Below are 20,277 nucleotides of genomic sequence, written 5' to 3' on the forward strand. Positions count from 1 at the left end.
ATTTGTGATCTTACACATACTCACACAGAAATATAGATCTTTCCCATTTTTCTTATCGTATTTGGTTACCATAGTCACAAGTATGTTTTGATCACTAGTTATAAAGGTGATGAGAATGTATTGCGAATATATCAGTGCACCATGTGCAAATCACTTTAGGTATGTTTATATATTCTGATATTGCCTTTTATATGTGACAGATTATCCATCATATACCTTGTAGTAACTTCATTTTTTTTAATATGTTCCTTTTTACATTTATAAAGCCTTTAAGCATGTTATTTTACCTGCACATTTTAAATTTGGGGTGTAAGGACCTTTTTTCTCCAAGTAATTCTTTTCTTTTATTCAACTCGTTGTTTTCAACTCATAACCTGTCATAGATTATATAAGCATACTAAAAGTAACTTGCTCATGGTGTACGGATATAGGGCATCATTCAGAGGCGGTCAGAAACTGGGCGGCCGCTTGCATCCTGACCGCCCGCCTCTGTTTCGGTCGTTAGGGTGTGGGTTTACACCCACAGCTCTAACGACCGCTCCGGTGATGGTCGCGATGGTCAGAGACCATCGCGACCATCGGGGCTTACGTCGAGACCCTAGGGTAGGGTCTCACTTGTCGTAAGCCCCGGAGAGCTTCTGGCTCCCATGGGAACGCCTCCGTTTGGGCTGCCACCCCCCCGGCCCACCTTCCAAACGGGGCGAGCTATCAATCAACATCGACAGCTCGCCCCCTTTGGAAAGAGACCCGCTACGACCAGCGCTGTCGGTCGTAGCGGATCTCACGCATGCGCACAAGGGAGCAGGCTCCCTCGTGCGCATGCGCACTGGCCAAACATCGAGGCGGCCGTGCGGTCGTAGACCGTACGGCCGCCTCTGAATAAAGGCCATATTCTCAACTCCGTCTCATCATCACCTTATAGCCAGTGGTCAAAACATAGGGCTGCGCAAATACGTCCATCTCAGATGCAAATACAGAAGGAGGTGTCAGATACCTCCTTGCTGCATTTGCAATCCCAGCTCTGCGACAGTCGTCGCAGGCTGGGATCACCATTGAGATCAATAGTCGTGATGGTTGCTTTTTTGGTCAGGCTGCGTGAGCTGAAGCCTCCCGCAGCCTGGCCAGTGATTTGTCATGCAAGAGACCAGGAATCTGTGTCCACCGACGCAGACCTTGGCTTAGTCCCTCCTGGATAACAGAGGCGACACTCCCGTTTTCGGGACAGTGCCCAGGCACTCCCCCTGCTCCATCCCCCAAATGCCGCAGATGTCAATCATGCTACCACTTGAGGGGCCTACGAGCAAGATCAACACATGCACAGAATGGGTCCTGTGCAGGCACACACCCTATGACATCGGAGATGTGCGTTCATCCTTGGATGAACGTACATCTCTGAATCAAGCCTATAGTTCCTGATTCTAAGTCAGAAGCAGTGCCAATATGGATGCAATCAGCCAATGTTTTTTCATACTGCAAATGCATCTAATGCTGGGCATACACTGCCAGATAAAATGTCTGTCAGACCGACAGACATTTTATCTGGCAGCCTGCAAGCAGCAGATGTCGCCGGCATACACTGTGAGAGTGTATCAGCCCGACATCCGCACTCCGCCCCTGGGGGAGGAGACATTTCCCTGTTCCTTCCATAGGAACACAGGAAATGTCTGTCTGTCGGCTGCGCTGGGCATACACTGCCCGATGCGGCCGACAGTTTAACGGGAAATATCGCATCGGATGGGCATGCTGGACAATCCAGCATGCCCGACCGAGCAATATTTAACCCTCGGTCGCCCCCCCACACGCTACAATTATCGCGGCGATCCGCCGATATCGGGCGGATCGTCCTGATAATTGTAGTGTGTATGGCCAGCATAAGATGCACAGATGGATGCAGGGTGTGAGAATTTGAGTGTGCATTCTTGGGAGGTAACAGAGGGGTGTAAAAAAAAAGACGCACTCTAATGTTGCGTATTATGAGAGTGTAGTAGGTGTGTCGCTGAAAGTGGCAACATACGGAGAAGCACAGCTGCTCACACAGGAGACCATACTCAGATTGAGAAACTGCACCTGATATAGGGATATTGCAAATTCCAATGGTGCGATCAATATTACGCCAATAATGTGCTGCGAGTGGGATCTCAGTCCATGCACATTCAAATGCACGCTAGTACACAGAGCAGTGACTTTCTATCACCATTTGCGGGAAAATGCAGACACGCCTGCGGCAAAAGATACAGCTGCGATAGCATCAGCGACCGACTCAGAATTAGGCCCATACTGAGGTAACCAATTTTGATACTCGCAACATATGTGCGAAAATATATATATATAAAATATATAGCAGAATAGGACGCACACATCACTCAAAGAATTATTAGATTCCGGGTGCTTGGACAACAACAATAAGTGCAATAGAGTCCAGCCAGGACAAAATACAGCACACCGTGGTTTAGAAAAACTTGATGCAATTGAATAAAAAAATTAAAATACCTACAGGGTATTGAACAAGCCATAGTATTAAAAACTGTAAGTAATACTCACCACATAATGTCCATATAAGGTAGCCTCCCATGGGAGTAAGTTGCCGCTCCCCTCGGTCCTCTGGCATCTAGCTCTTCACTGACTACACAGTCACAAAAAGAGCGCGCGTGCCATGACATCACATCACGCTGCGCATGTGACCAGCTGAATGCCCGTGATCCTGCTAACCCGGACCACCCCTCTGGCCATAGTTTCACCCGGGGCTGGTAGGGTCCGGCGCAACCCCCCTTCCACCTGCAGTGGGGGTGGTAGCAGGGAGCGGGCTGATGATGGTGACAGATGCACGCAGTGGCAGCTACACGTGCGCGGGGTGCGGGCGCCGGGCAGGCAGGAATGTGGCAGCGGGGGGGGGGGGGGGTGCGGGCATGACTCTGTGCAGATTTTGGTGACACCCCCTTGGAGGGTGACACCCGGTGCACCCCCCTTGTGACGCCACTGTGTCCAACTTCTGGGGCGGGATGTAATAGAGATAGGGTCTGCCGGAGGTGCGGGATGCAGACTGATCTCGATCGTTTTTTTAAGTTGCAATAATTTACAAAGCAACACCGAACTGGCTTTGCCGTGTAAATAACTGCAACTAACGATCGAGATCAGTCTGCATCCCGCACCTCCGGCAGACCCTATCTCTATTACATCCCGCCCCTGGTGTCTACCTAGACATTGTCGATCTTTTTACTGTCTATCTACAATCCGGAACCCAAGTTGGGAAACCCACTAGTTATAGGTCGCAGATATTGGGCACCCGTTGGCACCGCCCCAACATTCATTTTTACATATGGCTGGTTCAGCCTTATAACTGATTGACGCTTTAAATTTTAGTGGCAATCTCGTTGAAATCCGGCTAGTTCTGTGCAATTGGAACCTATTACATATCCGCTTATGTCTCTAAAACCACTAATTAAAGTTAGGAAAGTGCCAGCTAATGTGTGCAAAATCTGCACCTGAATAAACCATTTTGTGCTGCAGAAGTGAATGTAAACTTCACAATGTTATCCAGAGTAGTGAGGTGGAGGGGAGGGGGAGCCAATGCATATACAGTATATATATATATATATATGTATATATATATATCATAACTTTAACTACAGATGTGTCCTGCTACTTATTTGCTGCGTATGCAGCAAATCGTGCCCGGCAGCGGATATGCGCACTGCGTTCGCACCCGCGCCTCCATAGGATTGCATGTTGTGATCACAGTGCATGCCATAGCGTATGCTGCCGCGGGTAATCGCATGGCGCAATGCGTGCGCACGTTTATAGCGCGATCGGCAAAGATGTAGCAGAACACCTCTGTACCAGTGCATGTAAGGTCCTGGTGACCCCTTTCTGAAGAATCTATTTTCTCGTTGGGGTTCAATAGAATTTATTTATTTAACCTTTGCTCACACACAAGAGAAGTGATGTCATTACTATGAGCCAGAGGATATCACTGTAATGTGGTGAGGATCATTGTGCTGTTCTCTAATACATGAATTGCAATATATAACCAAAGAGACTAACCACTGTGCTTCACTACCATTTGGCACTATCATTGTAGTTTCTTATATTATAATACATTCCACATCCATCTAGTTATGTTTAGGAGGTGCTCCTATTTCTGGTGATATACAGAGTCACCAGTGGCGTAACTTCATCCCAGGTGCCCGGAGGAAAGATAAATGTTGGTGCTTCCCCCCCCAACTAAAATGTACCACCCCCCAGCACCTATGCCAGCCCCAGCTGCCGCCGCCCCCCTTATGCAGTTCCTTTTATATAATGCTCCCAGTAGTGGTCCGTCTATGTAGTGAACCCCAGTAATGGTCCCCCTATGCAGTACATCCAGTAGTGAGCCCCCGGTAGTTGCCCCCAGTAGTGAGGCCCCTTGTAGTTGCCCCCAGTAGTGAGCCCCCTGTAGTTGCCCCCAGTAGTGAGGCCCCTGTAGTTACCCCCAGTAGTGAGGCCCCTGTAGTTACCCCCAGTAGTGAGCCCCTGTAGTTGCCCCCAGTAGTGAGCCCCTGTAGTTGCCCCCAGTAGTAGGCCCCTGTAGTTGCCCCAGTAGTGAGCCCCTGTAGTTGCCCCCAGTAGCAGGCCCCTGTAGTTGCCCCCAGTAGTGAGCCCCTGTATTTACCCCCAGTAGTAGGCCCCTGTAGTTGCCCCCAGTAGTGATGGCCCCCACCGCGCGCGCACATACACAAAAAAAACAAAAAACACTTACCTTTATCCCCGCTCCAGTGCTGCTGCTGTCCATCCCTGGTGTCTGCTCCTCGGCACTATGGGAGTGACGTCATTACGTCACTCCCATAGTGCACTGCGGGACCCAAAAGACGGAGCTCACTCCTGAGCTCCGTCCCCGGCGTCCGCTCCTCAGCACTATGGGAGTGACGTTATGACGTCACTCCCATAGTACAGTGCGGGACCCGGAAGACGGAGGGAGCTCCGTCCTCCAGCTACCGCCAGGAGGATAGGAGCCGGGCGCCCGCTGGTAACACACTCAGCGGGCGCCCGGCAAATGGGGGGTACAGGGTCGCACCCCTTGCACCCTCCGTAGTTACGCCAATGGAGGTGGAGCACCGATCAACGGCGCTCCTTCTCCATGCAGCTCCCGGGGACAATGGAGCCAGGTGCCCCCTTCAGGGCTGACGCCCGGCGGCAAATGGCTCCATTGTCTCCGGGAGTTCCGCCACTGAGAGTCACTAAATATTAAATACTAGTTAGCAGCCCGTCAAAATGACAGGACATTGTCACGGCCACTAAAAGTCCCGTTTGAGCAATCAAATGAGTCACTTTTCGGTCATTTCTGCTCGCCAGCTCAGGGTGCTGCGAATAGAAATGTCAGCGACGGTGGCTGTGTGCGCCCAAACGGAGCAACATTTTAATTGCTCTGTTAGGCGCCCTCTAGTGGCCACTGTTGCACAAAACACTTGAATAGAGGTGAGGAGCAACGTTAGTCTTTTATATATATATATATAGTTTGCTATATTTTTAATAAAATTGTTTTCTTAATGAGGATACTTACAGTATGCTGTATTGATAAATAAATATAGTCAGCTCGCTATGCAGTGCTCTTTTCTATTTTGTCTTTCAATCACATTAGTGAAAAAAACGCAATGAGTAGTTGTTTGGGGAATCTTCAGCGCCCCTAGTGGCCAATCTTTGTTAACAAGCTAGGGAGATAGGTGAGTTTTTTGTTTGTGGGGGTCATTTGAGCTGGATATATACCCAAATGGCCATGAAATGTGTAGGCAGATTGGGTTTCTTTTTCATATTCACTAGAGTGGTTACATCACGTTCTATGCTGTGTACCAAAGGCATTCCTGGTTTTTAAAACTCCTGTAATAAGACAGTTCAGGGCTGTGTAATTATAGCAGAATAATAGCTTTGCCTGCATGACAACACATATAAAGCATGCAATTATCCCCTGTAATTATACAGCCTGGGACATCTTACTGCTTATCTAATAGTGTTCTCCCAATACGTTTTTGCTTGGTGGCTTAGGGTTAGCAGCTTGTTTATTAACCTTGCTGACACAAAGTGAATATAAATACATAAATGCAAAGCAGGAAGAAAAATAGTAGGATTTCAATTTCTTTTCCACACATTTCAAGTACCCATCACTTACAAACAGTGGAAGCAGCCATGTTGTAGGATGCAGCCTATCAGTTTACTAAGAACTAGTGAGGAAAAAAAAACAAAAAGATCTTAAATAGACACAGATATAATGTAAGTGTACCAGCTATTTACACAAAGTAGATACAGTCATTTTGTGGCCTCAAATTTTTTTTTTTTTTGAACAGATACCCACAGAAATTATTCCTTGTTCTTTTCAGAAGACTTTGGGGCCTATTCATCATAGCTAAAAAAATCGATGGAGGCAATTAGGTTTAGAACTCGCATGGAGTTCTACATAATTACCGGAGGAATTCATCATTCCTCCTCTCCATAAGTATTTATTCCGAAAAGCTGTTATTTTTGCGATTACAGGTTGAGTCTCCCATATCCAAAATGCTTGGGACCAGGGGTATTTTGGATAATGGAATATTCCGTATTTTGGAATATTTGCATTTCATAATGAAATATCTTGGGAATAGGACCCCAATATACACACAGAATGCATTTATGTATTACATACACCTTATACACACAGCCTGCAGGTCATTTTATACAATATTTTCAATAATTTTGTGGTTCAAGCAAAGTTTGTGTACATACATGAAATTCATTTATGTTTCATATACACCTTATACACAAAGCCTGAATGTTATTTTATACTGTATTTTTAATAATTTGTGCCTTAGACAAAGATTGTGTACATTGAACCATCAAAAATCAAAGGTTTCATTATCTCAGTCATGCAGAAATTATTCCGTATTTCGGAATATTCCGTATTTTGGAATATTTGGATATGGGAGACTCAACCTGTACAGCTTTTCAGGAAATAGATAGTTATCCCTCTCTACACTAACTTACCGCAGCTGGAATCAGTGCTGCACATGTGCTGTTACGTTCACAAAATCGTCGCATGTGCAGCACTTATTATAGCTGCGCTAATTCTGCTTCACAGTGGAGGGGCTTCTGCTAATGGCCATCTGGACTGGCAATCCCAGGGGGAGGGAAAAAACACATCCCCCTGGAACTGACAGGCCATCTTGTGATTAGCAGAAGAAAGGGCTTCCAATGTGAAGCCAGTGCATGAACTGGGGATTTTCTAGGAGTGGTGGATTTTACTGGATAGGGCTGCAGCCTTGCAGCATCTAGGTAAAATCTGCCACTGGAACCTCCACATCTGTGGAAAAATAGATTTATTTCTGTACTGTTTCCATTATTGTCTGGTGATGACACACAGTCACGCCATCAAACATCATGCATCAGGGGCCTGGCCTCGCTGTAACAAGGCCACGTCCTCTTTGGCTGAAGTAGTCCAAGGTCAGCATTTGAAAAAGTTGAGAGGTATGCACAAACCTCAATTTCTCCCTGCATCTAGCGACTTGCATGTTTGACTTTCAAAAAAAAATCCGAACTTGCATTGCGCAATTTCAGATTAACAATGGGGCAGATGGGACAATAGCCCCAGGCCTCCACATAAGAATAGGCCTAGCATCATGATAACATGATACTAAAAAGACACCCAGCTGGCCACGTGGTTGGCCATAAAATTTCTATTTTCCTCACAAAATCATGCAATTTTTCTACTTTTATGTAATTAGGAAGACATTGAGACTGATAGTGTAGAGGATGTACAGGCCCACATATCACTGGCCACACCCACACAGCAATGGTCACACCCACTCAGCTCTGGTCACACCTCCTCCGCTTCTCTAAATTTTCCCTTGATCATTTTCAGTCCGAGGTCAATGTGGCCCTTAATCCAGCCCTGGCATCACATCATTATTGATTCAGGTTGTTTCCTTAATTTGCCATTATTTGCATTCTATTACATTTGGCAATTTTAAACTCACTGGAAATTCACCGGAATCGTGATTGGAGGCTATTGCATTCCTCCTTATGCGTCTGATCTGTGTGCTTCAAACTTCATTCTTACATCATTTTTATTTCTATTAATACAGTCCAGAAGAGGACCACGAGTGCATGAGTACCTCCATCAGATCCAGAAGAGAAGAGCTTCTCCCAATGGAGCCATTCGCTCCACCACCAGCAGAAATCGGACCACCAACCTATGAGCAAGCTGTGGCAATGAATGTCGATCAGGAGACTCCTCCACCCCCTTATCCTGGCGCTGTGATAGACTCGAAAGTCTACAGAAAGTCTTTCTCTATTCCCGCTTCACAAGTTTTTTGAATTGGTATCCAACTTCTTGAAAAGTTGGTGATATATAATCATTGCTAGAGAACTGATGGGAGCAAATAACCTAATGTAACTCCTGCTTGGCGCCCTAGAAGACGATAGATCGGGTCCTACTGGAGAGGCGTACGTAGGCTCTTTACACGCAAGTAAAAGATTGGTGCTTCAACTACAGGCACCATGTTAAACCACTATCTCACAAATGATGGCTCATGGTCAATAATGAAAGTTGCCATTTCTATAGACCTCCTGGAAAAACCGGTGCGGAGACAAAAATTTAGGTTAATTTGAATTGCAGCCAGAACAAGACCTCTGCACTCATTTTACAGACTGATATTTATATTTTTTAACAATTGAGACTGAATCAAAAACCCTGAAGCTAAAATATGTGAAAGGCTCTTTTTAAGTTATATGCACTTCTACCAGGCTAAAACCTAATGGGGGGTGAGGGGGTGAGGCAGTTGTTTAGATATGGACAAATATTGTATTCTTCTGTTATAACATGTTTTCAAAGTCATGCATCAGTAAGAGGAGTATTTGCAGTGAGTACATATTCCATAACAGATGGTTCAGGTGAACACTTATTGTACAATGCTATAGTATAGGCAATAAATTATTGTACTGCAGATAGGAGTTTCTTGCATTTTAATTTTATGTGTTTGCAAGTTAGCAAAACCTAGTTAAACACTATAATTTCTTGCTGATTGTTCCTTAAAAAAAGCAGGAAACATAAGATTGTGTATTGATTTAGCATTTGCTGCTTAACAACTGGAAAATTGGATGGCAGTCCTTCTTGTTGTTTAAGATAAGAACTTGTGCCGTATTTTGTTTTAGCCTTTTTCCAACTAGAGTCTAAACTGTAAGATCTCTCTACTCTTTGTGCTCACATCTGAATTTATGTTGTCTACCTTGTATGTCCCTGTTTTATGAATATCAGGTTTACCCTACTGTCTGGGGCTGTGTAGCACAGCAGCACCTTACAAATAAATGACAACAAGCGTAATAAAAATAATTATAGAGGTGTGCAACAGTCTGTATTGCCCACTGGCTGTATTAGGTGACATTCCTTGTCGAGCAAAGATTAGGAGCACTAATGTTTAATTTTGTATTTAAGTGGAAAATCAATATTTAATTTTGTGATGGAATTATTAACCCCTTCACTTTCAATCGCCTATGTTGAGTCTATTTTCTATGTTTGTGCTGTGACATTTCCAACATCAATAACACTCCTTTTTTTATGCTCTACTCGCACCAATTATACTTCTTTTTAAAGACCTGGAATATTCGGGGAAAAAAATATTTATGCTCCTAGCACCTTGAAAAAATGTAACAAAAATGGCTAAAAAAAAAAGTGTTTTTTTTTTTAATTGGAATTTCAAGAGAGTGAACTAAAATGTTTTTTTATTTTTTTTTACCCTCTCCCGGTAATTTCTGTGAAGAGTAGGCTACAGCGCTAATGCCATCTAATGATGGCAGTAGTTGCAGGGGCCAAGCGGAACTTTAGTAAATTCAGCCATAAAAAAGTCCCCATAGAAACCTAAGGGGGATGCTTCTGCAGTAAAAAACTGTTCCCTGTTCATAAATTCCTGGGATATTTAATATTTACAGCTACCCCTTGAATATGGGTGTTTTCGGGGTATATCCTGCAAATATACATTGATAAATAGGCTCCATTGTTCTTGTATATATAAGTAAAAATAGGTATTTGGAAAAGCAAACCTTTTTTTAGATGCAAAGAAGATATTATAATAGTTTGTAATATGATGCTTAGTCTGTCTCTATGTTTAATAAATCAATAATTTCTTAGTTTACTGGAGTGTCCCACTATAGTGGCATTGTGCATTGGTGCTAGTGTGAAATGCCAGTTCTTACTGGTACTGTATGTTTGCGCAATCGGATTGGTTCTGGATTTACCTCTTATTAGCTAGCTCATTCCCCAGAGATTATTTTTTTAAAAACTCGAAACGCGTTGATTGGTGTATCTATCGGAGTATTTGCCAATTCAACTCCTTACCTCCAACAGAGCAAACCTCAGATACCTTGCCTCCTGGTGCACATAGGATGTAGACCTATTGACCACACTTCCAGTGGAATGTAACTCCAAGATCCATAGAACTGAACAGCCAGACTACATAGCCAGCAATTATTGAGGCTCATGCAGAGGACTGAATATTCATGGAAAGTTTACATCTAGGGGTATATTTAATTGTGTGTGAGGTTTTATTCTCGCACCTCCAAAGCAAGTGTAATTTTTTTCTAAAATCACAAATTTTAGGAAAAATCAGTGGGACTTGCTCTGGGACCCCAGTGGCACCCCTCCTAATGACTTGTTAAGCTTTTGGAAGCTTGCAATTAGCTTAATTAGTCAGTAATTACTCACCTTCCGAAGTGCTGTCTTCTGCAGCCAGCGTCGGGATCCGGACTCCAGCAGCAGCAGTGAGTATGTCAGTGTGTGTGAGTGTGTATGAGTAAGTATTAGTGAGTGTGTGTGTGACCCCCGGTGTATGTGTGTGTCAGTGTGGCCCCCCGGAATGAGCTGAAAACCCCGCAACCACTTTTTTTTATTTGGATACCACGGGTATCGGGAGCGGGCATAGCCGCGGTTAACCAAAATTGTCCGTGAGGGGCGCATGGTTTTTTACCTCGCCAAACCTTGTGCCCAATTGAATATGCCCCTTAGACTGCTACAATTACTCCAATGGTTGCATATTACATATGTGCTGCAACAGCTATTCCATTCAAGACATGTATTTCGACAATTCTGATTATAAACAGCATTATTGTATTTATTGGGACATTCGTTCGAGCAATAGATGATTGTTCCCCTGATTTATCTGACCGCCTTTGAATGGTAATTTAAATATTTTTATATACTGTTCTTTGGGTGCTCACTTTGTTAGGATCTGTTACCATTGCCTTCAATGACTGTTCATATACATGCTTATTTGCAATCCTCTTACACCTTGATGACTCTTCCTAAGATTTTTGATTATTTTTATATTATTTCTTTACATGCATTTTACTATATATTTGTATTTTTTTCTAATATTGGTATATAAAGAAAAAAAAAATTACAACTTCAGTGGCATCAGTTTTTACTTTTTTTTTTTCACTGTTATATGTTATTAATGCTGTTCTCTCTCTTTATAGTTTAATACTATCTTGATAAAAGAAACAAAAATTGATGTTTCTTTCGAAAATCTATTTCATTGCTGGCTAGTGTATGTCTAATACAGACTTAAGTTAGAACAGAAAAGTAATTGTATTATTGAAAATAGTTAAAAAAAACTTTATAGAATGGTCATTAGTGTATTTGTCTTGATATTATCGCCTCGGTACTATAAGCACAGCTAGTCGCTCTCTGCATAATCTCTCAACCTAACCAGGGTGTGCTAATATTCCATAGTGTCGGACTGGGGATCCCAGATTAATGCACACTTCTGAAAGTCAATTTGTTGTGTACTGACTTGATCATTGCATCTGCATATCATCCCTAAAGGAATGGTCAGAATAAAAAGGTTAATTTATTTATTACCAGCTATTTATGTAGCTCACACATATTCCGCAGCGCTTTACAGAGAATATTTGTACATTCACATCAGTCCCTACACCAGTGGAGCTTACAATCTATGGCCCTGATTCAGACCCACTCGCAAGCGGCTGTCCGCTCGCAAGTGGGTCGATGGTCTGCACTGAGCATGCGCACTACGGAGGGAGCTCCGTCGTGCGCATGCGCCAGACGCGACGAGCGAAGGAAAGTCCTTCGCTCGTTGTGTCTGATCAAAGGGGGCGTGCTGTCGATGTTGATTGACAGCACGTCCCCTTTGGTGGGCGTGCCGGGGGCGTGCCTCCCTGACGGGGGCGTTCCCAAGGGAACGCCTACCGTCAGAAGCCTGCCCACTGACATCACTAGTGATGTCAGTGGGAGTGATTTTGGCTCTGATAGAGCCAAAATCACTCCGGGCCCTGCGGTTGAAAACCTCAACCGCAGGCTCCGGCTCGCAGTTTCGATGGTCGCGATGGTCACGACCATCGCGGCCATCAAACTGCACGCTCATATAGGCTGTGGGTGGTGACCCACAGCTATACGAGCGTCCAGGAGGACGCTCCATTTTTATGGAGGGCGGCCCTCATTCAGAGCGTGCGCTCTGCTCAGAGCGTACGGCTCTGATTGAGGGCCTATATTCCCTATCACATGTACACACACTTTCACACTAGGGTTAATTTTTTGGGGGAGCCAATTAACCTACCAGTATATTTTTGGAGTGTGAGAGTAAACCGGAGTACCCAGAGGAAACACGCAGAGGGAGAATATACAAACTCCACACAGTTAAGGCCGTAGTGGGAATCAAACCCACAACCTCAGTGATGTGAGGCAGCAATGCTACTGTCTGTGCTGATCAATCCTTGGAACAATACTTCAGTTGTAATATTATACATTCACATAATAATTGGGCTATGTTACCTATCGGCAGAGTTTGCGTATGATAATGTTCCGCAATACATTTTCCATAATTTATTTGTGCATATGGTGAAAGTCCCAACATTGCGTCCTTTGCTGGCGCTTTGCCGTCAGTGACCCCTGAGGTTATCAGAATTTCAGCTTGTTTAAAAAACGTGAACTAGTTCAGGCAGCATTTTCTAAAGCTGGGTTGCAAGCAAAAACATTTTTTTTTACAGCATTCCCAAGGGAACGCCTACCGTCAGAAGCCTGCCCACTGACATCACTAGTGATGTCAGTGGGAGTGATTTTGGCTCTGATAGAGCCAAAATCACTCCGGGCCCTGCGGTTGAAAACCTCAACCGCAGGCTCCGGCTCGCAGTTTCGATGGTCGCGATGGTCACGACCATCGCGGCCATCAAACTGCACGCTCATATAGGCTGTGGGTGGTGACCCACAGCTATACGAGCGTCCAGGAGGACGCTCCATTTTTATGGAGGGCGGCCCTCATTCAGAGCGTGCGCTCTGCTCAGAGCGTACGGCTCTGATTGAGGGCCTATATTCCCTATCACATGTACACACACTTTCACACTAGGGTTAATTTTTTGGGGGAGCCAATTAACCTACCAGTATATTTTTGGAGTGTGAGAGTAAACCGGAGTACCCAGAGGAAACACGCAGAGGGAGAATATACAAACTCCACACAGTTAAGGCCGTAGTGGGAATCAAACCCACAACCTCAGTGATGTGAGGCAGCAATGCTACTGTCTGTGCTGATCAATCCTTGGAACAATACTTCAGTTGTAATATTATACATTCACATAATAATTGGGCTATGTTACCTATCGGCAGAGTTTGCGTATGATAATGTTCCGCAATACATTTTCCATAATTTATTTGTGCATATGGTGAAAGTCCCAACATTGCGTCCTTTGCTGGCGCTTTGCCGTCAGTGACCCCTGAGGTTATCAGAATTTCAGCTTGTTTAAAAAACGTGAACTAGTTCAGGCAGCATTTTCTAAAGCTGGGTTGCAAGCAAAAACATTTTTTTTTACAGCATTAAAAAAGTACATATAAAAATGGAGCCTGGGTTTAGCTTTCAACCTGCAACATTAAGTTAATACAGCCATCGGCTAAATTTTGACCCAAATATATTAACCCTTTAAAGTTGTCATAAAATTAAGGGCTGTTTATTATAAGGTGCCTTTTCCCATTTTGTTAAGAATTCCCTGAATGTTCCATTAGTCTTAGTTGAGGTTCAGCTTTCTTTAAAAAAAATTAAAAAAAAAAAATCCCTACCAGAGGCTCTTCCAGGTCACCTGCAGCATTGGTAGATGGTCAGCCAGAATTTAAGGATGAGAAAATTTGGGATTTCAAAAAGGTACAGAAGCAGGTGCACTATTTGATTCACAGGAAGAGTTATAAGCCTGAAGAGAGGTCCTGGGTTCCATCTTGGAAGGTTCGTTCTGACAGTTTTGAGATTATTATTCCATAAGTGTCACCATTATAAACATAGGCCCCTCCTCATAGTGAGGGTAATGTTAGAACTTGACATTCAGTTCCTTTCTGCATAATCTTCCAATCTATCTATCCTCTCCACTTATGCGAGTTCCTGGCCATTCTCCCTCAGTACTACTAAGCGGAAATTCCTGGCAGGTCACTAAAGTCTGATAAAACAGTGGCGCTGCCTATGGAAAAAGCAAAGGATTCTTCACAATATTCTTATAAAGACCAGTACATAACACAATCTATCCTCCCAATGGCACAACGCACATGTTTAAATATAAAAAAAGTCCTTAGACAATAAAATAAATCTTGATGCACAGATGAACTCACAATCCTTTCGTTCTGTGCTCAGTTCTTCCCAAAAATGGATTTTCAAACATTTAATGTCTCCACTGCCCCCAAGGTCATGCTTAATCTCTCAAAACAAATAAAAAAGAGGGAACATAGTGCAATACTATCCAAGAAAATGGAACATTTATTTTGAAGTTGCACTCACATTTAAAACAAAACTAAAAGCATATAATCACACAATGTGTATCGGGGTTCACAATGGGTGTGATATGTATTACCGTCGGCCGCATGGCTCAATTCCTGACAGCGGCTGCCCGACAAAGGAGGAAATCCCGATCGTCCTAAAGGTAAGTATTTATTAACCTAACCCTAACCCTCCTTAGGGGTGTCTAACCCTAACCTCCCCCCCTGTGCCTAACCCTAACTCCCCCTCTAAGTGCCTAAATCTAACCCCCCCTTCCTCGCTGCTTAAACCTAAGTCCCCCGGGGGGTGCCTAACACTAAGTCCCCCCCGGGAGCCCTAAACCTAACCTCCCCCCCCTGCGGCTGTCCTCAGCGGAGCCCGGCATCCACTCGATCGGGATGCTGTGCGCTCGATCGGGATGCCGGGCGCCGGTCTCCCGACGTCAGGCAAATGACAGGCGTCTAGATTTAGACGCCTGTCATCCGTCCCTAGTCGGGATAAAGCAGTCTGCAAGTCGGCGGTCGGCATTTAGACCGTCGGCTTCCAGACTACATCCATTCACAATTGCTCTTAGTCCCTTCAGTTACCCTCCAAGATGGATAATGGGTAGGAGATCCATGGGTCGGGAACTCTCACAAAGACTCCAGGGTTTTCAGGTTACAGCAGCGATATCCCTATAAACGATCACCAGCTTGAAGCTTTTCGGACCTTAGTCCATCAGAAGCTTGGTAAACAGTTCCTAATAATGATTACACAAGCCATCTCAGGTGCTATGCTAAACTCCCGCCACCACAGGCTGGACATCTTCACCGGAAGTGCCATCATGACGGGAACCTGGAACCGGAAGTCAACTAAGTGTCCCACTACTGCCAGAACCAAAAGTGAACAAAGAGAGAGACTCCGCACTGGATTGGTATAATTAGAAACACATTCAGAAAAAAAACAACATATAAATCGCTCTAAAGGGTGTTGAGAAACACATCCCAGGTTTATGAACTGGTTGGTGGTGCTCTCCAGGAGTAAGGGTTATATACAACTTGAAAAGGTTGTCCTATAGAGTAGGACAGCAGAAAGAAACTCCTTTTTGGGGGCACTCTTAATAAATCATATACAAAAAATTACTATTACTTAATACGTAACCTTTATTTAATGGATGCACTAAAAAGGACAAAGACAGACAAACAACAGTAAACAAAAACCATGGTATATAAATATTTTTTTATAAGAAGAGAAATATCAGCTCCACAGTGTTTAGTACCATATATAACTGTAGAGCATGTACATAATTTATACCACGGTATTAACAAATCAAGTCTAGCCTTCGTGTATAAAACACAAAGTAGAAGTGGGACTGGATATATAGTATAATATCCTATTATATCCCTTTACCATCCAATTGTGATGAAAGAGAATCTGGCGAAAATATTCAGTATGCTTAATACCATAAAAAACAATAATCAATTATCATATAGACTGGTTCTTGTGTTCAAGCAAACATAGTGGCAGGCATCTGAGATTGCAATTCTTGCACTCTAGTGCATAACCATAGAATCTTTGTTAAGTATAAATACAATGGTTCATAATACTCGTACTAAAATGTACATTGCAACCTTCATACACCAGAGAGATATATAATTGGTAATAATAGCCCTATAAGTTATCTGTTTCCTAAGTTAATATTTCATACATATGCATATTGTAATAGTCCTCCTCTGAGTAATAACTTTTTATGCCAATCCAGGATAGGTATATATAGCTCCATATACTAATATTAGGCAGCTAGTTCATGCAATCAAAAATGAGATGGTCATCATACAACATAAATTAGATATAATGATAATCAGTAGTTACAATGAAATCAAGCAGTCTGCAACCGATTATCCCTTATGGAGAAGTTGATAATATCACAATCTTGTAACCAGCGTATAGGTCCCTTAAAGTCTCAAGGGATTAATCACCCATATCAGTCAGATCATTATCGTCTGACCGTGTAATCGTAGTTACAATACATTTATACAGTCTGCAGCCGATTAATCATAAAATTAGTGTTTAGTAATCTCACACTTTTGTAACAGGCATACAGTCCCTTTAAAGAATCAAGGGGTTAATCACACAAGTCAGTCAGATCATTATAGTCTGACAGTGTAATCGTAGTTACAATACATTTATACAGTCTGCAGCCGATTAATCATAAAACTAGTGATTGATAATCTCACACTAATGTAACAGGCATACAGTCCCTTAAAGGAATCAAGGGGTTAATCACACATGTCAGTCAGATTATTAAGTCTGACCATAACCCTCTAAATGGTAATACCATCTAAGTCACAATAAAGACATAATTGCGCAGAACACTATATTGTGACCATCATCATCCGATTAGCAATACCCCCTGAGTAACATGATATCCTGGAGTAAGTTGCTCAAGACAAACTAGGCATAATGATCGGGTCTGAGTGGTAGGTATCACTGCAGGGAGCAGATCAGGGAAACAGAAATAGACAGGGTACCTCTCTGGGGTCACCGCGAAGTTTAGCGGAGCTATGAGCAAACGCCTGCCATGAGGTCAGCTGAGCACAGCTGATACTCACGTGGCCTGGACGCGCGTTTCGCCGTTCTGGCTTTGTCAAACAGGAAGCTAAGTGTTAGTGTCATCTCCTAGCAGCTCCTTTATACGCTGCACAATGTAGTGACGTCACTTGTCTCCGCCTCTATCTTTGTACACAACGTGGGGAGAGACAGACCAGCAACAAAATAGGTTGCCATAGTAGCAATTCCTGTTTACCTTTAAAGCAATCTAGCACATATAAGTTTAATCAGTAACAAACATGATCGCAGTATACTTTGGGCTGTAGTACATTTTGTTAGTAGCAAATAGAAAAATTGAAAGGCATGAGAATAATATATACATATAGATAAAAATAATGACTTAAATTCATGGAGCTAAAATAATTCTAAATAGCCAAAACAGGCTGGATATTAATGGTGGGCACATTGGAAAGAAAGTGCTGGACATTATATATATAACAAATATAACACATGTGAATGAGTAGGAGAAAGTGCTAAAAATTGAATATAATACAGAAATAAATATTAATTATGGTGGTCGACAGCATTAGATCAGACACAGGAACAACATTATATCAAAAGATTATATAAACATTTAATACTTGAAAATATGTGGCTATAAATAAGCAGAAAAAACGAGTAGCGATCCTATAACCACAAAATCCCATTCTGTCCGTGTGCAATGTTGCAGTGAACGGACCCTACTCAGGTATGTGTTGTATAGGATAGCTATTATAAGGAAGGTAAAGTCACTTCTGCTGTTCATATTATTTGTTAACCGACATGAACCCTGGTGTCATACATACATTGCAGGGTATAATGTCGGACCGAATGAGAGAGTGATTAAAGGTATCTTGGTAAGAATAAGAAAAAACGTAGCTCCGCTCAGGGAGTATGTCTAAATATAGATTAGTAAAAAGGTTCAAGAGTCGTGAGCCTGCTAATTAATGGTAATAGATCCACATACCATGGCCCTCAGATAGATATATTGGTAATGTGGGTGATATAAGTAGTAACAGTATAAACGAGTCATGACCCTATAGCCACAACACCCTTTCAGTCCGTGTGTTTAATCACAGTGAACAGACTTCACTCAGGTATGTGTTGTATAGGACTTCAATTGGAAGAAAGATACAATCACTTCTGCTTTTCGTATATCATGTTAGCCGATAAAAACCCTGGTGCTTCAATACCTACTGCACCTGATATATCCAGATGGTCCCCCATCCAGGTACTAATCAGGTCCACCACTGCATAGCTTCCAAGATCAATCGAGATTGGGCATGTCCGGGGTGGTATAGCTGTAGAAGTTTAGGCATAGCAGGGCATATTTGACGGACCGAATGAGAGAGTGATTAGGTACGAAAGTAAGAATACAGTATAAGGAGAGAGATATTGCCAAACTTTTGGTATAATAAATATACCGTTTAAGCCTCTATTTGCATATTCTGGGAAATTGCTGACCAAAAAAGATATTATCAATATAAGGGAGTAAATATAAAGTAGATGTTAGAAAATTATGATTACAGGTTCTACGTACATATCACCTGTATGTAAGTCATAATGGACAAACTTGAAATGCATATGAAAATAAGAAACAGGATAATGTATTCTGAGATTATAAAATATAAAATAATACAAAAATCGGTAAAAAGAGAAGAGAAGTGAAAAATATGTGAATAGGTCTGAGAAATAATATAAACGTATGTGAAAGTGAAAAAATGGGTATATTTACCCAAAAAGTCTATGTGTTAGTGAAATATATAATATATACATAAACAAAGGAAAAAAAAAATATATATATATATATATATATAAGAAAAATAGAAAAAAATATATATATAGAAAAAATTATTATATATATTTTTAAATATTATATAACTGAGTGACTGTCTAATGACAGAATAAGTGATTCCCACATCATACAGTCTATACAGGGAAGTGGATAGTGATGTCATTATGCATAATACAGTGCATATAAAAGTTAAAAATTAAATAAATGATTAGAAAAAAAAGGAATGTGAGGATAAGTGAAAGGAAAAAGAAGGGTAGTGGAATGAATAGTGTACATAGGTGGCAAGGTGATAAGGTACAAATACATTTGTATTATATCGATATTAAATAATATATACTTGTGTCATTAAAAAAAAAAAAACAAGAAAAATGAATAAGAAAAAAGAAGGAAATGAATAGATTATAAGTTACTATCTATTAATCAAGGGGGTGATACTTGGATAGCATGATCAAGGTATAAACCCGATTACATTAGTAATATAGAGTATAAAGTATATGTATACAAAAAAATGAAAGGAAAAGAGGAAGAAGTCCTGATGTTAACTACGTAGGATAGTACATATGTCATGGAGGTAGAAAAATTCCATAGTTGATTTGTTCGTTTAAACCCTTGGGTGCTACAGTCCCCAATCTGAAAATCCATTGACATTCTTTCTGACATTCTTTTTTTAAAAGCTCCCTTGTAATGTCTCCACCTCTGATTCCCAATCTTATCCTTTCTAGGCCAAAGAATCTCATGGCCTTATCTTTATCAGGATGCCTAGTGTGGAAATGTCTTGCTACAGATGTAATTTGTTTCATCCTGGCCAGGTCTGAACTGACATTTCTCACATTTCCTATATGCTCCAGTATCCTTGTTTTGAAAGGCCTTTTGGTCATGCCGACGTATCTCATGTTACAAGTACATGAGATACAGTATATCACGCCCGAAGTATTACAGTTGGTAAAATCTTCAAGAGATATCACCATACCATCTTTATCATAGATATGATCCATCTTAGTGATGTACTGACAGGCTTTACATGAGCCACATGGATAGGTACCTTTTGTCTTGGGCTGACCAACTTTGATGTTAGAGAAATGGCTCTTAACAAGATGATCCTGTAGATTGGGTGAACGTCTCCAACTCATGGATACCTTTCTTTTAAGTTTGGTTGCAAGATCCATATCAGAG

At 42.2% G+C, this 20,277-nt stretch overlaps 1 protein-coding gene across 1 annotated transcript in view; it reads left to right on the forward strand.

Annotated features, from left to right (window-relative positions):
* The window catches only part of PRRG4 (proline rich and Gla domain 4), a 58,872-nt gene extending 47,542 nt beyond the window's left edge, over window positions 1-11,330 (forward strand). The window contains exon 6 of the mRNA XM_088470487.1: window positions 8,085-11,330. Coding sequence (XP_088326613.1) covers window positions 8,085-8,316 — 232 coding nt within the window. The 3' untranslated portion in view covers window positions 8,317-11,330. The remainder of the gene's footprint in view (window positions 1-8,084) is intronic.
* The last annotated feature ends 8,947 nt before the right edge of the window (window positions 11,331-20,277 follow it).

The sequence above is a fragment of the Taudactylus pleione genome, unplaced genomic scaffold (genome assembly GCF_031769625.1).
Source record: "Taudactylus pleione unplaced genomic scaffold, aTauple2 ptg000100l, whole genome shotgun sequence".
NCBI lineage: Eukaryota > Metazoa > Chordata > Amphibia > Anura > Myobatrachidae > Taudactylus > Taudactylus pleione.